This window comes from Amyelois transitella, chromosome 4 (genome assembly GCF_032362555.1).
Source record: "Amyelois transitella isolate CPQ chromosome 4, ilAmyTran1.1, whole genome shotgun sequence".
NCBI classification, from domain to species: Eukaryota; Metazoa; Arthropoda; class Insecta; order Lepidoptera; family Pyralidae; genus Amyelois; species Amyelois transitella.
In genome coordinates, this window is record NC_083507.1 from 8,680,121 (window position 1) to 8,700,117 (window position 19,997).

Here is a 19,997-nt window from a genome sequence, read left to right on the forward strand (position 1 = left end):
CTGGAAAAGCTACAAAAAGTTAGTAAATAAACAAGTTTAAACTTTTGACAACTTAGTGACAGCTACAGATTATTATTGCTAAGTGGTGACAGCACGAGAAGTAGAGTGATGAAGGCAGGGAAGAAACCAGTTCAATATCAATTTGCAAGTCCAATAGCTATCGATTTAATCGATAGTATCGATAGTGAAGTGGACTATCAATCGGCAACACTAGTTCAATTTCATTCATTCAGACATTCATTGGTTATCTGTTCTGTGGTCACGCAACGCTTCGTCTGAAGAAATAATTTGTTCTGATTTCATGGTGTTTTCAAAGACTTGGAGAATTTAGGGTAATTATTGTTATTTCTCAGTTTTTTCGTTAATCATTATCTATTTTCAATTTATTTCATCTTGCTTTTGTTTCAAGACATTGACGCCATTATTTTTTGTTTGTGTACGCTTGTAGGTAGAAACCTAAATATTTTGCTGACCATGCTTTTTACTAATACCGTTTTATGAAAAAGATTTTCACACACCGACAGGTAACGGAAACAGAAATTGACTTTCAAACAAATCTGATTGGTACCCAAAGAAATCATTCTTACCTAGGTAGGTAGGTAGAAGGTACCTTGTGATCCCAAAAGTTTTCGATTGCTAAATAGTAAGCCATTTTGTTTCCTTGTACCGAAAGGAACACATTTTCACTTAGGTAGATGGTAGGTACCTCATGTTTTTATCGAGCGTCGGTGGTCGAATGGGTAGGATGCCCGGTTAAAATGCGTGATGCACAGAAGAGCACTGGTTCGAATCCTATCTCGGCAATGAAACAATGACTACTTTCTAAGTTTTTTTTTTTAATATGTACATTAGTTTGAATACTAAGTGATGCTCTTACGGTGAGGGAAATATCGTTAGGAAACCTGCATATTCAGGCAACTGGATGTGTAATCCAATACGGGTTACGTTTAAGGTTGCGGGGGCCAAATGGGAGTCGCTTCGTGTAAATCTTAACTCACCCACTCCAGGATCCATGTTCAAAAGAATACCCTGGGCTCCTCTCCAGAGTGATGAGGATGTACCCGGGACTAAAGCCAGGAGGAAAAAGACCTTATGTTGTGATCTCAAAAGTTTTCTATTGATTTGATATAAAGTTCTGAGCACTACCTACATAGCTATTTGTAAAAAATCCAGTTTTCTCATTTGCAGATATGAGTGAACAACGAGGTCGTGGAAGAGGAGCTCGCGGGCGTGCCGGCCGCGGAGCTGATGGTTCCGGCGGAGCGCCGCGTCGGCCGGGCGAGTATCAGCAGCAGCCTGGCCCGCCAAAGCCGACCACTGGGCCGCGCCCGCAGCCGCCCATGGCTTGGGGCCCCCCGACTGTGGCCCCACCAGTTAGAGCTGGGGTCCCTGCCCCCACAGTCCAGGCAGGCAGAGCATCCCACCGCACTACTCCTACCACCCGTGACCATCCGGGTGATGTTGATATTCAAGAGCGAATGCAGAAAATAGATTTAGGTAAGAAACTTCTTAAGCTTTTTGGATTGGCTATCATCCTGGTCCCAACCGAAGACGAAATTGTGTGTTCACTTCCGGAGATGTGCCTATAGTGCACCTACAACTAAAATTCTGCATTGGGTAATTAGATTTTTACATGAAATGATTTGATTACCTTTAAAGGGAAAACCTATTCAGCCAGGCCTGAATGTGCAGAATTCCAGCTGACTCTTGTGTTTTGTGAGCTTTTTGATTAGGCATTTTTACAGTTCATCTATTGATAAGGCTGTGCAAAAATAAAAATGACAAATCACATTGCCCTTTTCACATACAGAATCCAGTTGTTTTAGATAATTCTAAGTACCTTCCTACTATTTTACTGTCCATACTATCACAATAAATTTTGTATCCCCCTATATTTTATATTGATAGTTTAATATGTATCCTATATACATATTGAATGGAAAGGCCTCCTCCATATAAGGTTTTGCTGAAAATCAGTACATTGTGTAATCTCATCATACATATGCATAATGCTGAGTGGAAACCCTTTTGGTAGCATCATGTAAATATTTTATTTTTTTGATTGTGAACAATGTAATGTTACCTTTTGCGCCAAAAAAAGATTTTTCTTTCTTCTTGCTTTCTTTCAAAGCATGTATGTTGGAATAGAAATGGAATAATTCATTTTGCTTATAAGGAATATTAACTAACATATTTTTTGTGGTAAATTCAGGTCAGCCGTCACAGGCTGGTGCGGGCGGAGACGCCGGCGCGACGGGGCGCGGCTCGCGGCGCGGCGGCGGCCGCGTGCTGCCCGAGCAGACGATGGTGCTGCGCACGCGCCCCACAGCTGTCACATCAAAGAAAGGTTATAACTCCTTTTAACTTATAATGTTATTCCAATGTCTAAGCTGTATTACTACAAATTTTCATTAAAATCTGGTCAATAATTTTTCTTGAACAAACAGACATCCTAACATACTATTTAATGTATAATATTTGTTAATTTGTCTTTAGAGTACTGCACCTCAATTTGTGCAGTTATTTGCAATTTGAAGTACAAACAAAAGTAAAAATATAATTATGTAAAAAAATGTAGGTACAACTGGACGTCCGCTTGACTTGATGGCCAACTACTTCACGGTGGAGACGACGCCGCAGTGGCGCCTCTACCAGTACCATGTGGATGTAGACCCCGCAGAAGACAGCACCGCTGTGCGAAAAGGCTTGCTACGTGTGCACGCCCCCACTCTTGGCGGGTAAGTTTAAACTTTGTAAATTCCTTAATTTTGCAGATTTAATAAATTTATATAGTAACACTGTATTAAGTTTGAGCAAAACTAGCATTTTTTCCCTTTAGCCTTCCTCGATAAATAATTTTTCAATTTGAACCAGTAGTTCATGAGAATAGCGCATTCAAACAAACAAGCTCTTCAGCTTTATTATATTAGTATCGATAGATATTAACATCCATTTTTGAACAGATTAACAAATTTGTTTGTTTGGAACAAACCCGAACTTTTTCGATGAGATAATGAGCCGTAACATAATATTTATTATCAGGTATTTGTTTGATGGCTCTGTGCTGTACACGGTGAAGAAGCTCCACCCAGACCCATTGGAGCTGTATTCCGACAGGAAAACCGATAACGCGCGCATGCGTTTACTCATCAAGGTTTGCTTAATCTCTTATCTTTATCTAGAGGCCGACCGCCGCACTGTGGAATATGATAGAATAAACGCATATCAAAAATGACTTTTACCACTGACTAATATAAAGATACCTATGTACATAATTTAATAGTTCAAATGTTGAACTTCATTATTATGTAGTACCTTATTTTTACTACGCTTTTATTAGCTTGGGTTGTATGTATGTATGTATGTATGTATGTAACGGAATCTTTGAGCTTAATTTTCACTGATTTCTAAACGTCTGATCAACTTGGAACTTTGCACACGTATCAAGGACCGATGACAATGCAATATTTTGATAAGAGTTTCTCATTATCCTTATTAAAACTGCCAGGATTAATAAATTCATTTTTAGATCCTTCGTATGAGAGTAAGAGAGACAGAGATAGCACCAGTGCCAGTAATCTCCATACAAGAAACCAAGAAGTTCTGACGTATAATGAGTCAAAAAGAGATGTAATATATTTCCATATAATGTTACTATTAACCTGAGGCTTCTTTATTTCATCGCATTGCTCCATTTAGAATTACCATTAGAAACCATAGTAGAATTAGTAGAATATTTTAAAACAGTAAAAAATATATAAGTAATAAAACAAAAGTAATAAATGAAAATTGAACTACTAAATTTACAAAAATACAAGAATAAAGTTACTACCTACAGAACTTTGCGATATTTAATACGTATTTAACATATTAATGCAATTCTTGAATTAACATTAGGTATCTTTTGCCTATTTATAATAGCAACACTGTAATACTCGTTTGGAAAATGAGTGACAGTTTTTATGTCAAATAAGTTATGCAGTAAGTTTTGATTGAATTCGATTCGAACACCTGTAAACTTTCTTTCTGTTGTTTTTTACCGGTGCCTGTGTATTTACCTATTTGCACTTTGTTTTGTGCTGATAACTTGTCGTTATTTGGAGTTTGGAATCTTCCGTTGAGTCGAGCTTTGTTCTTCCGGATATTCGTGTGATTTTATCATCTGAGATTGAACTCTGACTGTGTTTACTGTGTTGTGCAGATATTTTGAGATAGGACTCCTGTAAAAAGTACCTTATTATTTGAGATAGGAGTCCCAAGTTTGTGTTTGTTTTTATGAAAGACAGATTTTACAACAAAAGTGCCACGATGTCTTCAGATAAACTTTGTTGCGTTCGTGGTTGTAAAGGCAGTGGAGGTATGTTTGAAATATTTTTGTTCCTGTATCAATCTGCCTCTTAATCTTGTGGTTTGATTCCTGGGCAAGGCCACAATCGAAAATTATTATGTTTGCTGGATAGTCAAAAATATTATTAACAGTGATTTATCACTATAAAATTCTTTTCAACTGGGTTTAACAATCATCATACATACATATAATCACGTCTATATCCCTTGCGGGGTAGACAGAGCCAACAGTCTTGTAAAGACTGATAGGCCACGTTCAGCTATTTGGCTTTAAGATAGAATTGAGATTCAAATAGTGACAGGTTGCAAGCCCATCGCCTTAAAAAGAATCATGATGATGAGAATATTATGAGATTTAATCCAATCAGGCCACATATAACTTTAAGAAAGTTAGATGTGAAAACCTCCGGCGATGGGCGCATGGTTGCGAAAGTCTTTTCTAGTAAGATAGTTATACCAGAAGTGTTAACTTCCAAAAAATAATTGTATAAAAAAACTAAAAAACTACCCGTTTTATTGCAAATCGAACTAAAAAATAGAAAATAAATAATAGTTTAAAAAAAACTAAAAAACTACGCTTTTATTGCTAATCAAACTAAAAAATAGAAAATAAAAATTAATGACAAAGGAATTCAGTAGTAGCAAGTCGAACAATCAGTTATAGTCAGTTGTAGTAGTAATTACCTCGGATTAAAATTATAACAAAATTAAATTTATAAACAAAACAATTTAAATCAGAGTAAAAAGCGTGGGGTGCATTTTACTTCATTTTCATAACTCTCTTGTCATAAATATATGCTAATAGAATAGAATGATTTCAATATTTACTACATCAGGCACCCCACGCTTTTTACTCTGATTTAAATTGTTTTGTTTATAAATTTAATTTTGTTATAATTTTAATCCGAGGTAATTACTACTACAACTGACTATAACTGATTGTTCGACTTGCTACTACTGAATTCCTTTGTCATTAATTTTTATTTTCTATTTTTTAGTTTGATTAGCAATAAAAGCGTAGTTTTTTAGTTTTTTTTAATTTATTGCATACATTATAAGTTAATGTTTTTTTGTACCAAAGTTCAACTTTTATGCAGCTAAATATTTTACGTTCTTGATCTACCATTTTCAAATCCAAATAGCATTAAAATTTAAAGTGAAAGGTACAAAGTATTGTATATTTTTGGAAAGCTTGTCTATCGAAGATTTGAAAAAAATATATAACATTTATGTTATTCAAACATATTAATATGAAAGTGTTAATCGTACCGTAGTAGAAAAAAAGGTATCTTCGAATTTCGTCGAAGGTTTTAACACTTACCCACGTTTGCCCACGCTTTGAAAATGTTATTAAATCAAAGGACTTGTTTAAAACATATAAAAAAATTAGCTGCTACTTCCTGCTACTTACGAAGAAAATTAAAAATATCTACAAAGTACTCTTTGTGGGAACGAAATCAACAGTTGCAGTTTAATTGGTTGACGAGTCTTATCAATGCTTTGTATGTACATATATAGGTATACTTATCAATTGAATTTATTAAATTTGATAATTTTTGGTTTCATTTCCTTTGAGAAAATAGATATTTGAAATAATTCACACAAATATTTAGTACAAATAGTGTAAAAATAAAAGTGTATGCCTTCATTACAAATTCAGTTTACGTTTCGCAAAGTAATAAGCTAAAAGATTACATACATACATAAAATCACGCCTTTTTCCCGAAGGGGTAGGCAGAGACTACCTCTTTCCACTTGCAACGATCTCTGCATACTTCCTTCGCTTCACCCACATTCATAACTCTCTTCATACAAGCTCGGCGGTTTCGGGTACTTTTGACCTGAACCAGGACGTCCTTAATTTGATCAAGATACGTTCGTCTAGGTCTTCCCACTCTGACCTTTCCCTCCACACTCTCCTTGTATATCTGCTTAGTCAACCTGCTTTCATTCATCCTCTCCACATGACCAAACCATCTTAACATACCCTTTTCTATTCCTGTAACTACATCTTCTTTCACATCACAACATTCCCTTATCACGCTGTTCCTTATCCTGTCACTCAATTTCACACCCATCATACTCCTTAACGCTCTCATTTCCACTGCATTTATTCTGCTTTCATGCTTCTTTTGCCATACCCAACTTTTACTCCCATACATTAATTAAAAGCTAAAAGATTAGCAGGAAAATTTCTATTGTGACTAACTATTTGGACTTTTCTTATTAATTTGATAATAAACATAAGATTGAGTTGAGAACTTCTTCTTTTTTGGAAGTCTGTTATATATGTATATGTGCGATTATTAATATTATTGCGTGTTTGATAATACTATAAATATTAAGAAACGTTGATAAAATTTAAGTATTTTCATTCAATGTCACATTACTCGAACGCTCGCGACCCCTCGCACTTTTCTTAGTTTGGTAGCTGTCAACGCGTACAAGTATTGGGGGAAATCTGTGGCCAAAAGCATTGCGAAGATGCAATCCTGGACACGCTAAGATGAGAGACGGAACTATTTATTTAATCCATATTATAAACCCCACTCCACTCAATGCAAAATATTTTGCAAGTATATCCTGGCCCCCTTTTTTATGGTTCCATATAATTGTTTTCAGCTTACCTGTGATGTCAGTCCTGGTGACTATCACTATATTCAAGTGTTCAACATCTTGATCAGGAAGTGCTACAATCTGCTTAAACTCCAGCTTGTTGGAAGGGACTTCTTTGACCCCGCTGCTAAGGTACTGATGCTGTTAATTCATCCATTTCTTTTTTCATGCGATTTATGTTGAGAAAAATGACTAATAATATATTTGATGCTTTCAGGTTGAAATAACAGAGTATAAACTAGAAGTATGGCCAGGTTATAAGAGTACAATAAATCAATATGAAGATCGTCTGCTTTTGGTATCTGAAATTACGCACAAGGTAAAGTATTAATCTAATAGAATAACATCTCTTATTGTCTTTGAACAGAATTAAAATATTTTATCTTTTTTAGGTTCTGCGTATTGACACAGTCCTTATGATGATCAATGAATATGCTGCAACCAAGGGAAAATTCTATAGGAAGAACTTCTTGGAAGATATTGTCGGTTAGTTCATTCTGTAAGAAAATGCTACTAAACTGTGTTTTAATAAATTAATTACTAATCAATTTATTTTGGTTTAAGGTAAAATTGTTATGACTGATTATAACAGTAGGACATACAGGGTTGATGATGTCTCTTGGGAAGCGAGCCCTAAGTCTACTTTTAAAATGAAGGATGAGACTATCACTTACATGGATTACTATCTTAAGGTAATTTTAAAATAATATACTTTCTCACGGATTCATTACATAGCACATTTTACATAATAAACAAAAATTTGTGTAATCTAAATGACAGTATATGTGCCGTGTGGTTCCCAGTACTTTACAACTCCCACCTCTTTCCCATGGATGTTCTAAAATGCGATTATTATGTACATTCAGCTAGTGCAGTTTTGACCAATATAGGTCAGATTCCACGCCAAGGTTGCAGAGGTCAGACGGGATTCCCCTAGTGTAAACTTTTACCCAATCCAGGATCATGGTCAAATGGCGCACTCCGGGCTCATCCCCAGGGGCTTAATGCCGGGAGGAAGATCTTAAATAACAACCTTCTGGTGATTTGCCATTTTCGAATGTTTGTAAGTAATTTTTATACAAATTTGCCATTTACGAAGTTAATACTATGAGCTTTTTTGAACAAGGTACAGTGTACAGTTAAGTTCGGGGGTTCAAATGGCGCGCTCTGCACCCGAAGTATGGCAGCCGCGAGAACGCTTTAACACTAGCGCTGTCCCATTTCACGTCATAAGTAAAAGCGAAAGTATTTCATGTGCATTGCTACAGCAGTTAATCTATCGTGTCATACATAAAATAGTTAGTGTAGGTTCATCGTTGTAACTCGAAAGTGGTAATACAACACATTGCAGAAGTACAACATCCGCATCCAAGACCAAGGGCAGCCGCTTCTGATCTCGCGGTCGAAGCCGCGCGAGATCCGCGCCGGCCTGCCCGAGCTGGTGTACCTGGTGCCCGAGCTGTGCCGCCAGACGGGCCTGTCCGACGCCATGCGCGCCGACTACCGCCTCATGAGCGCGCTCAACGCGCACACCAAGATCGGCCCCGCGCAGCGCATACAGAAACTGCTCGCGTTCAATCGCCGGCTCACGCAGACGCCGGAAGTTGTCAAGGTTAGATAACAGTTTAGCAGTTTCAAATGATATTTTTAGATTAAATTCAAGTACTTAGAGAACCAATCATGTCAAATTCACACCAATGTTCAAATGTGTTCAGATTCTGCAGAATATCAGTCATAGTGATCTTTGTGTGGCTTAGAAGTTCAATAATATGTGTCACATTGATTTTGACCGAAAATGGGTAAATATGATCATCATCTCACTCATCAGAGATCGTGGCAAGTGGAAAGAGGTAGTCTCTGCCTACCCCGCCGGGAAAGAGGCGTGATTTTATGTTTTATCTCACTCATCATTACAGTTATAAACTAGCAGCGTTACACAGCTTCGCCCGTGGTATATACATAATTGTCAATATCATCCACAGATAATGAACCCTTTTTATTTTGAAAGCATTTTCATGATTGTTTCAGTCAAATTTACAAACTTCTTTCTAATCTTATCTAAATAAAAATCTGTACATCAATTTATATATAATTTAAATGTTGTCTTAAATGTTATATTTGTATAGGAATTAGCATCTTGGCAAATGAAGCTATCGAACAGCCTTGTGAAGTTCAAGGGCCGACAGTTGCCCGCTGAGAACATCATCCAAGGGAACGACGTGAGGTACCCGGCCGGGGACACCACTGAGGGCTGGACCAGGGATATGAGGTAACTCAGTATAGAAATACTCACACATTTTAATTGCTGATAAAATATTTATTTTGTACAAACTAAAAGGCTTTTTCATATAGGTCACAATTAAAGCCTAAAAAAATTGTTAAATTACATTGCTTTTGAGTAATTAAAAATAAAAACAAAAATATCAAAAATCTGCCGAGTAAATGACCCTCAGAAAACAATTACAGTAAACTTTCTCCATAATTGTTCAAATGTGCATATTTTTATGTCAGATCAAAGCAATTGCTGTCGTTGGCTCAAGTACCGTTTTGGATCGTCATCACTCCGGAGAGACAGCGGCGCGACGCCGAGGCGTTCGTTGAGAATATCCTTAAAACCGGTGGCGGTGTCGGCTTCCGCATGCCGCGCCCAGAAATCGGTAGGTTATTCTAGGAATAAAACTTGGAAGTTAAAAAATATGTCAATGAAGCTATGATCATGTTAGATTTGGCACAGTCACTCAGTTTCATTGCAGTACATCGCAAAATGTTTAATTTTGTTAAATCAGATAGGTATTTCAATTATTATTTTTCACAATGAATGTCTGTCTATTAATACTTAATGCGCTATTTTCCTGTGATCAGTTGTTATTCAACGCGACGGACAAATCGACTACGCCAACATGTGTGAGAATATAATATCTAGAAGAAATCCTTCATTGATTATGTGCGTCTTAGCCAGGAAGACCGCAGATAGGTAAGACTGTTAACGCACGCTTATCACGTCTTTATTCCTTCGAACGTATTAAGTGAACTTAAAATAATGCTTTTATGTAATAATCTGACAATTTGGATGTGACGTAAAGTCACGGCCATTATTAGAGTGTGCAAAAAAATTCGTCATTTTGAAATACTGTAGCGCGTCAGATTTAGCATATAATTTTCCACCTTATCTTATTATCACCTTATTTATTAATGCCGTGTGGTTCCCGGCACCAATAAAAAAAAAGAATAGGACTACTCCATCTCGTTCCCATGGATGTCGTAAAAGGCGACTAAGGGATATGCTTATAAACTTGGGATTCTTCTTTTAGGCGATGGGCTAGCAAACTATCACTATTTGAATCTCAATTCCATCATAAAGCCAAACAGCTGAACATGGCCTATCAGTCTTTTCAAGACTGTTGGCTCTGCCTACCCCGCAAGGGATATAGACGTGATTATATGTATGTATGTTATCTTATTCTGACGCGGTCGAGAATTTTTGATGATTATTTTTTTTTTTACTAATCTGATCCTTTATCCTTGACGGGTGAACATATATAGAAGGCTCATAAACGGTGGGAGTACTTAATAGGGTACAAGGTATCCCCCTGTATATTTATCTGCCGCGTTTTTGTAAATCCCAAAATCCCCTCATGGGCTCTCCTACAATAAAGTTTAAATAACTGAAAATGGGTGGTTGAAAAAGATCCCTGTAGGCGACAAGACAGCTCAATTTACATTTTCTACAAATTGGTAGATTGTTTTAGTTGTTTAATTCAAAGAGTTACTGACATAACATAAGAAGCCAACAATATTGTAAAATAATGTATTTTTAGATACGAGGCTATCAAAAAGAAGTGTACTGTAGAGCGCGCGGTACCCACGCAAGTGGTCTGTGGTCGCAACCTGACAAGCAAGTCGGCAATGTCCATTGCGACTAAAGTTGCTATACAAATCAACTGCAAGGTGAGAATCTCTAAATTCATTCACATTATTTTCCATACTTAAAACATATACTTTGAAAGTTTGAGCAATTTAAAAAAAATATTGCTAGTACAATCAGTATCATGAAACTTGTACACTGACTGAATTTACTGGATAAGAAGCTGAAACATTGGCATGTTTGTTCTATGTGTTATGTTGGGTAGGGGAACATTAAAAGAAAATATCGAGAGAAAGGGATATAAAAAAGTATTTGTTGTTACAATGAAGACTTAAAAATGTGAATTGTTTTACAGTTGGGCGGGGCGCCATGGACAGTGGCGATCCCCTTGAAAACAATCATGGTGATCGGTTACGACGTGTGCCACGACACACGCTCCAAGGAGAAAAGTTTTGGCGCCTTCGTCGCCACTTTAAATCAGGCGATGACCCAGTATTACTCCATCGTGAACCCACATACTTGCGGCGAGGAGCTCAGCTCCCACATGGGCTACAATATTGGTGCTGCTGTCATGAAATTCAAAGATAAAAATGGTAAGCATTTACTAGAAAATCGCGCGTTAACGTTGTTTACAAGTCTACGTTGGCGGCGTATGACAAATCGCTAAGAAACTTGGTACAGAAATGATTCGCTTAGTAATGTATTTTTTATAGCCTGCAACAAACTTCTTATAGAGTAAGATCCCAGAGCCGTAAGACACAACTTATTTTCTAAAGAATGGATCTTTCGATTCTCAGTAGTCTTTCATGTACTTTTAATACCTGCATGTTTGTGAGACTTGCCCAGTGACACCTGCGCAGGTACCAGGCGAGAAAGGTAACTAGAAATCACAGTTACTTAACTTAAATTTTTATGACTGATTTTTATATATATTTTATAGACTATTACTCTTAAGTCATATCAGAGAAGTCAGACGCTTTCCATGCGCCAGAACTTTTGTCAGACGCTTTAAAGCTCTATCAAAAAAAAATTAACTTAATTTATTTTTAAATGTCTGACTTTTATATATGTTATTCAGATAACTATTACAAAGTTGTATTAAATCAGTCAGACAGTTTGTAATGACCAAACACCCCTTAAACACAAGAATTACTCAGCCTCGAGTATGAGCGCGATAGCACAATGCGCATGCGCGTCAGAGTAAAATATCTAATATTTGAAAAGTACTTACTGTTTTCAATTTCATATTTTTACATATCTATTCAAATACGATGAAATTTATAATTAAAATAATAATTAATCATTTTTAAAATAATATAATATATTGCATATAAATAGGGGAAAATGATTTTTTTTGTAGCAATAGCCTTTCAAAAAAAATGATTTTTATTTTATTTAAAAAAATATATCTATTATAATAATTTCAATAAAAAAATAATTAATTATGATTAATCAATTGAATAATTATTTTATTGTCTCTTTATCATCTTCATCATCAAAATAATCATTTGAATTTTCATCATTTATTAAATCTCTATACTGTCCACTCAAGTCATTGTCCTCATCATCAGTTAGATTGTCGTTGCTGGCAGAATTTTGCGTAAAAATAAAATCATAAACAATTAAAAAATAGTATAGTAATAGTAAACCTATAACATATAAATATAAGTGAAAGGCGACTAAGGGATAGGCTTACAAACTTGGGATTCTTTTTTAGGCGATGGGCGAGCAACCTATCACTATTTGAATCTCAATTCTTTATTAATGGTTGTTTGAGTATTTATTAAAAAAACTGAAAATCAAAATACTACATATAATCATACGGTAAAAATATTTTGTCTGTACATTTAATATTTCACTGAAACAAATAGAGAATTCTCTTTTTACATTTTTATTTTTATATACAGTATGCAATATATTATATTATTTTAAAAATGATTAATTATTATTTTAATTATAAATTTCATCGTATTTGAATAGATATGTAAAAATATGAAATTGAAAACAGTAAGTACTTTTCAAATATTAGATATTTTACTCTGACGCGCATGCGCATTGTGCTATCGCGCTCATACTCGAGGCTGAGTAATTCTTGTGTTTAAGGGGTGTTTGGTCATTACAAACTGTCTGATTGATTTAATACAACTTTGTAATAGTTATCTGAATAACATATATAAAAGTCAGACATTTAAAAATAAATTAAGTTAATTTTTTTTTGATAGAGCTTTAAAGCGTCTGACAAAAGTTCTGGCGCATGGAAAGCGTCTGACTTCTCTGATATGACTTCAGAGTAATAGTCTATAAAATATATATAAAAATCAGTCATAAAAATTTAAGTTAAGTAACTGTGATTTCTAGTTACCTTTCTCGCCTGGTACCTGCGCAGGTGTCACTGGGCAAGTCTCACAAACATGCAGGTATTAAAAGTACATGAAAGACTACTGAGAATCGAAAGATCCATTCTTTAGAAAATAAGTTGTGTCTTACGGCTCTGGGATCTTGGACTATTATGAAAGGCGCTTAACTCAAATTGTATGGCAGAAGCAGCCAGGATTGCATGTGATACAATTTTTTTCTTTGTTTTCAGGTGTATTGCCTAACCCGATCTTCATTTACCGTGATGGTGTAGGAGATGGTCAAATTCCATATGTGCTCAGTCATGAGGTGAGGATCTAAAATTATGGTAAAACTTGTTTATTATTCTTGATAGCAGTTGTTTTTATTGGAAATATAAGTGCATTTGACCTTAATCTGCCTGATGGTAAACAAGATGAGGTGCATTTAAAATGGTGCACGCAAGTTTAAATTATGGCTATTGACTCGAGTCTTTGGGGAACATAGGCTAATAATTTTTTTTACAATTTTTTTTTACCCATTATTTTTTTAAGGTTGGGGAGATCAAGAAGAAATTGAATCAGATCTACGCTGGAGCAGAATACAAGTTGGCGTTTATCATCGTGTCTAAACGCATCAACACCAGGATATTCGTTGAGAGCAACCGCGGGGGTGAGAACCCGCGCCCCGGAACGGTCATTGATGACGTGGTCACATTGCCTGAGCGGTAAGTTGACACATGAACTTGACTTATAATAACGCATCTTCATTTCTTAAGAAATACAATGGATAATGTGATTAGGGACAAATCTCACAAAAAAAAATAGTTCAACTTTTAAAATTGCAGACATTGTTATGTACTTGACCTCATAGAATGCCTATAATTATAGAATAGTTATATAACTTAGATATTGCTTTGATTGTTTGACATGAAACTTGAATACCTACTAATCACAATTCGCTTTTGTTATGTTCAGGTACGATTTCTATTTGGTGTCTCAAAATGTGAACGAAGGCACCATTGCCCCGACGTCGTACAACGTTATCGAAGATACTACTGGGCTATCTCCAGACAGGGTAAGTTTTATTGCTCTATTTATAAAAATCAGATATGCTTACTCTTTGCGGTAATAAATTGCTTTTCAATTTAAAGATGAATTCTCTCATGACGTTATTACGTTTACGTTTTAAAGCTGGGGATCTCCTAAAGACAGCATAGTTTACATACAGAACATTTTTCCGCCTACTTGGCGTTACACGGGTTTGAAATTATTGATAATAATGTGCAACATCTTTATTTCAAGGTTTGACAAAATTTGATACAAGACCTGAAGCGAGCACCAAACAAGGGGCTGTAGCACTAAGCAAAATAAAAGAGCATATTTTCATGAACAATTTTGTTAACAGATCCAGCTCTTGACATACAAGTTGACACACTTGTACTTCAACTGCTCGTCGACGGTGCGCGTGCCGTCTGTGTGCCAATACGCGCACAAGCTGGCCTTCCTCGCCGGCAACAGCCTCCACAGCCAGCCCCACCCGTCGCTCAGCGAGACACTGTACTTCCTGTAGAAGATTACTGTCACCGTGACATAATAAGGATATTTTTCAAATTGCAAAAACTTTACGGGAAAAAAATATATTTGATTACTTGAAAATTAACATCATCCAGATTTCGAAATATTTTCTAAATTCTGATAATGTTTCTTCGGTATCAAAAATTCTTATATTTCTGACTATTTTTCTTCTAATACCAATTCTTTTTTAAGACATGTCTTATGTTGTATTTTTAGATTGTAAGAATTACTAGAATTAAGGTACCATAAGTGGGACAAGTGAACACACATTGACAACTAATTTGCATGTGGTGTTTCAATGGTCATTACGATTTTATTAAATGAAGGTGTATGGCACATGCCATTATTGATATTGTCATTAGGAGATAGTTATCAAAATAACCAATTGATGTTGTGATACCACCGGTTTTATTAGTAACTAAGTACATTAAACTGCCTAGTCAAGTAAACTCCATATCTTGCATTTGTGATGTTATATTGCTGCACTTTGGTTAGATGGTTGATCCCGTAATCGTGTATGGTGACGGTTGTCACCATACTCATCCAGGCGTCTCTATGGCGCTGATTACGGAAACATCCACCTAATGTTTGATATAAAAAACATCAGCTATACGATAACACCAACACTCAGCTGCATGAAAGGTATTCCATCAAGGCAAGGAGTACACTTGACCATGTTGTACCTCTACGTACATTGTATTCCTGTTTTTATTACCTCATAAATATTTGATTAAGATCTGATTATGACCCTTTTTTTTTTACTAATATCTTTTAAGTGATATTGTTGTGTTGAAAGTGGATATGCCACGTTAATAATGAGAGTTAATTGAAAATTTAAACTATTGGTAATTTTTGTGATAAGTTCATCATTATAGTATCATATCCACAAACAACAAGTCAATGTGCTGTCCAAAGTGACTGCTTGGTTGGCATTTATTATAAGTAAACATAACAGTGACTGTGCAGGGTGCTTTATGATAGTAGTGCCATCATATTGATGTGAAATTGAGAGCGTGAATAATTAAGGAATGGTCTTTTTGAAGTCACTTATATTTTTGTTATCTTTGTATCTTATAATTTTGAATCTACATTTTGATAATGTAGTATTTTGTGTAGTCTTAAATCTAAACAGCGAAGAAATTTATCCCTATTTTTTTTGTTACTATGTGATGGCTACACAAATAAATGTTATATTTTTCAACATTGTTTTTTTTACCATCTGACTGTCATGATACTTATGTCATAGGGTAGGGTTCGTCCACGTTGGAATTAAATTACGTGCAGAGCTATGATGGTTTAAAATCAAAGATCTGAAACACCATAAGATCTGATTCAGGATCATGATAGTAGTCTGTCTATAGAAATGACATCTTAATGGAAGGTTCAGCCACATGGACAAAGTCAGTTGGTTTGACTGAAGAGAATTCAGCCAGTGAGCTCTCCAAACTACTGCAGACAAGCATCCTCACATCAAGATGTTACCTTGGCTTGGGTTCAAACTGAAGCTAGATTCTCTAGGAAGTATTGCAATGAAAGACAGCTTGCAAAATAGCAAGTTTTATTAATAAACCAAAAATTTTTTTACATTATTGATCCAGTTATTTTACTTTTCCAATAAAATTTAGGCTTTTTGTGGATATTTATATGTGCAATTTTAACAAAACATGTGAATATGTTGCTGATGATTTTTTGCAGGTATTTCATGAAGCATGTTGCTAATAATACCTATTGTCTTATAGTTTATTCAATAAAATTATTTTCAAAAAGATAAAAGCAGATATTTATTGATTTGCTTACAAAAGCAACATTTTGCTGTAGTCAACTTATAAAATCAAAACCTTTTTAACATTGATTTGATGTATCAAATGGTAACCAACCTGTACAATTTTCACTCCTACAAAAACACTTCTTCAAGCTGTTTACTTTCCATGAACTTTGTGCACCACCTGTCCCATAATTGAATGTTATTTCAGTATGAGGTACAATGTCTTGACAGCTAAATATAGCTAATTTCGGAATTGGGATATTTACTCTGACAGGAAATATTAAACAATTTGGATCACAACTGTGATTTATGTACCTACCAATATTTCCCATGTAAGAAGGATCAACAAATGTTTTTGTGACACTCCCATTACTGAATTCTTGCAAACAAAATATGTAGTTCATTTTTTTTTCCACTTCATTTCTTTTATATCTCGATACAGCTTGAGATTGAGTGATGATCTCTCCAGCATATTCACATATAAACATACCCTTAGGAATAAAAACACTAGTGTAAAGACCTAAACCTTTAAACTCAGAACAATTCTTTACATATAAACCGTTCATTGGACCCTTTTGCACAATTCTATTTTTACAGTCATATGAGCAATTGCAATGGTTGTTGCATTCATTAAGTGGAAATGACTGGTTGGAAATTTCATCAAGATTCATTAGCCGACCATTACCATATGTAAAACCACTACATTTCAGCAAACACTGACATTTCTGGGGGTCACAAATAGAAATACAGTTGCAGTGATCTGACAGTTGAGAATTAAAATTATTTATCAGTTCTATAGATTCAGCATTTGTTTCCGCAGGTCCTGGTATGCTCTCGGTTACATAGACAATCGCACAACTATCATGCGAATAATTATCTTCCATTCTAACTGTAGAAATAAAAATGTGGTAATTCATAAACCTGATCAGCACGAAAAGATATTAAATAACACAGTCAGAAGCTCTTGTGCTTCGGTTTAAATCTGCTCAGTCCCTTAAATTATAATAATCCTTTAAATTAAAGGGTCACAGAACTTAATAATTTGCTGTTTTATTTACACAATATACTGTAATTATGTTACATCATAAATATAATAATAAATGTAATTCATTAATATCACAAATCAAATCAAAATTTACTTTACATTAATCGTAGGTTAGGTGTAATGATTTTATTTATTTTGGTTTGACAATTGATTGATGTTGACAACAAAAATATAAATTGCCATACAGCTCTTTTGCCAAACTTATTTTCCATTTGTTTGCTACAATGAAGAAATGTATTGGTCTGACAGGTGCCGAGCCGAGCCGACCCCATTGAGAGCTGAGCTCTCAATTGGGTCGGCAACTGTCAAAATGGCGCTAGTATACCTTTTTTACCCATCATAACGAAGCAGATTATTTATAGTAGTTTAGATCAGTGTTGCCAACTTAGTGAAATTTGCACTAAATCTGGTGGTTTTGACTTGCCTTTTAGAGGACAAATATGAGTTTTAGTGGCTGGATTTATCTAGTGAAATATAAGAATTTTGTATTTTTTTAAATTATTGGAATAACGCCTATAAAATCCACTCGTATCGTTGTTGGAGTTCAATTTCTAGACTCATCAGTCAATAATTTGCCAACCATCAATTTAATAGTGAGTAAAACTCCCAAAAGGACCGACATCCATGCCAGAAACCACAACATTTCATTTCAAACTTTATGTCTCTGAGAATTCGACAACAAATGGGTTTTGTTACTTTTTATTGTCAACCACTTACTATTAACTTTACTTCTTAATTTATGATCGTAACGAATTGTTTTAAACATTTATTTTAAACATCATTTATTTTTATTTAATTGTAACTAAACTTATAACAATTTGTTTATTCTGATTAATTTGAATATCTAATATTTGCCGCTTAATCCGCCAACAGCGACATCAGGTGCTAATTTCAACACATTAGAAATAAAGTAAGTGGTTTTTTTTGAAGGTGTGATTTTTTTTTTAGTGGATTTCTAGTGGTTTTAGAGGTCGATTCTAGTGGGGAGCTTGATACGTCGTTGGCAACACTTTAGATTACGTTCAGTTCTCCAACTCCATTGTAATAAAGTGGGATACCACGTCTTACCCAAAGTCATAAAATTATTAGAATATGGCTCAAAGCATTACGTCGTCTAAAATTTAAGCCGACAAAGCTGCTTTCGCTTGTTAGTTCCTACCGCTTTATCACTACAATTTGCCAGTTTTGTAAAAAGTACGAGATTTACTCTGAAGGTTACATCAAGTATCTGATTAGGTGTCATCTCCATTGAAAGCGTACAAATACTAAGTAAGAACTGGCGTAAACCACTCGAAAATAAGGGCAAGAGAGAACGATTAATGAATTAATTAATGAATGAATTAATATTGTCACGAAAATGTGACCAAAATTTGGGTAATAATTTAGGATTTTAAATAAAAATTAACAACCCGTTTACTAATGAGTCATTTAAATTATGAATACGAAGATATTGTTAATAAGCGTTTATTTGTAAGGCCTCGACTTTTGTGTACTGAGTAAAAACTAATAACAATAAATAATTAAAACGCAGCGCTTATTTTTGAAAAAACCTATAGGTATCTGTACATTTATTCACGTCAAGAGCTCTGAAGAAATTACATTTTGTATGAAATAAATGCATGTGAGAATTTAAAATTGCATTTCAGACAAGTATAGACATATAGACAAGATATGGTCTTACATTTGTGACTACCAACATACTTACAATCAAGCATCAATACCATAACACTTAGCGAATTACCTTACCAAAATGGTGACCTCCGACTGAAAAAAAATCAAGAAGAATCCCTGCTCGTCGGCACAGCGGAAAAATTCCTGGAAAAAGAAAAAAAATAAAATTAATCATTAACTTATTAATAAACATTCCTTTATATCTAACTGGTTTTTGTCGCATGGCAGCTCCCCGGTCTTTCAGTCCATATTTAAATTCTTGAACTTGCTTAATAGAAAACACACAAAAAAACACAAAACGCTATCTCAATCGGACGACCACAAACGTCAAAACATACTACATCTACGATGGGCCCTGGGGATGACCAAAAAGGCTGGGTTTAGAAATGTTTCCTTTATTCTTATGTCATTTTCTGAAACGGTGTTTTGTTGGCGTCTCGTTTTGTCAGTGGAAAAGTACAGACAGTATTTGCGCAATCTCTGTATTTTATTTTAAACGGTTAATTCCTGCCGCTATATATGGGGCATTTCTGGAATAAGGAGAGCTGCGGGTCTACCGGGTAAAATGAATCCATAAGAGGCCCAATGGGAACGTATGTTTTCGACGCGGCATCTATAATCTTAAGAATTAAGAGATATTATAAAATGTCTTCGACTCAGTCGTCAAAATGACAGTCGTGAAAAATACAAAATGTTCACATGCCACAATTTATACAGCCAAGTAAAAGTCGTACTAGGATTTTTTCATGTTTCACACGTAGTAGATACTCGTACATA

At 35.1% G+C, this 19,997-nt stretch overlaps 1 protein-coding gene and 1 non-coding gene across 2 annotated transcripts; one reads left to right on the forward strand and one right to left on the reverse strand.

Annotated features, from left to right (window-relative positions):
- Nucleotides 1–239: 239 nt before the first annotated feature.
- LOC106136986 (piwi-like protein Siwi) lies at nucleotides 240–15,940 on the forward strand. The gene is made up of 19 exons (XM_013337706.2): nucleotides 240–332; nucleotides 1,189–1,497; nucleotides 2,213–2,347; nucleotides 2,579–2,738; nucleotides 3,043–3,154; nucleotides 6,970–7,095; nucleotides 7,181–7,282; nucleotides 7,356–7,449; nucleotides 7,528–7,655; nucleotides 8,315–8,575; nucleotides 9,090–9,232; nucleotides 9,475–9,620; nucleotides 9,826–9,937; nucleotides 10,782–10,911; nucleotides 11,184–11,421; nucleotides 13,416–13,492; nucleotides 13,717–13,889; nucleotides 14,140–14,239; nucleotides 14,570–15,940. The coding sequence occupies exons 2-19, from the start codon at nucleotides 1,191–1,193 to the stop codon at nucleotides 14,732–14,734; spliced, it is 2,709 nt and encodes a 902-aa protein (XP_013193160.1). The 5' UTR covers nucleotides 240–332; nucleotides 1,189–1,190; the 3' UTR covers nucleotides 14,735–15,940.
- LOC106136916 (uncharacterized) lies at nucleotides 15,602–17,864 on the reverse strand. Its single transcript, XR_009657556.1, has 2 exons — nucleotides 16,824–17,864; nucleotides 15,602–16,685 (listed from the first exon to the last, which is right to left on the reverse strand). It is a non-coding gene; the product is annotated as an uncharacterized LOC106136916 (transcript).
- Nucleotides 17,865–19,997: the final 2,133 nt, after the last annotated feature.

Excerpts from the sequence above, each read along its gene's own strand:
- LOC106136986 (XM_013337706.2), top strand. The coding sequence starts at position 1,191 with ATGAGTGAACAACGAGGTCGTGGAAGAGGAGCTCGCGGGCGTGCCGGC. Across the intron at positions 3,155-6,969 it reads GCATGCGTTTACTCATCAAG|CTTACCTGTGATGTCAGTCC; the intron begins GTTTGCTTAATC and ends AATTGTTTTCAG. Across the intron at positions 7,656-8,314 it reads ACATGGATTACTATCTTAAG|AAGTACAACATCCGCATCCA; the intron begins GTAATTTTAAAA and ends AACACATTGCAG.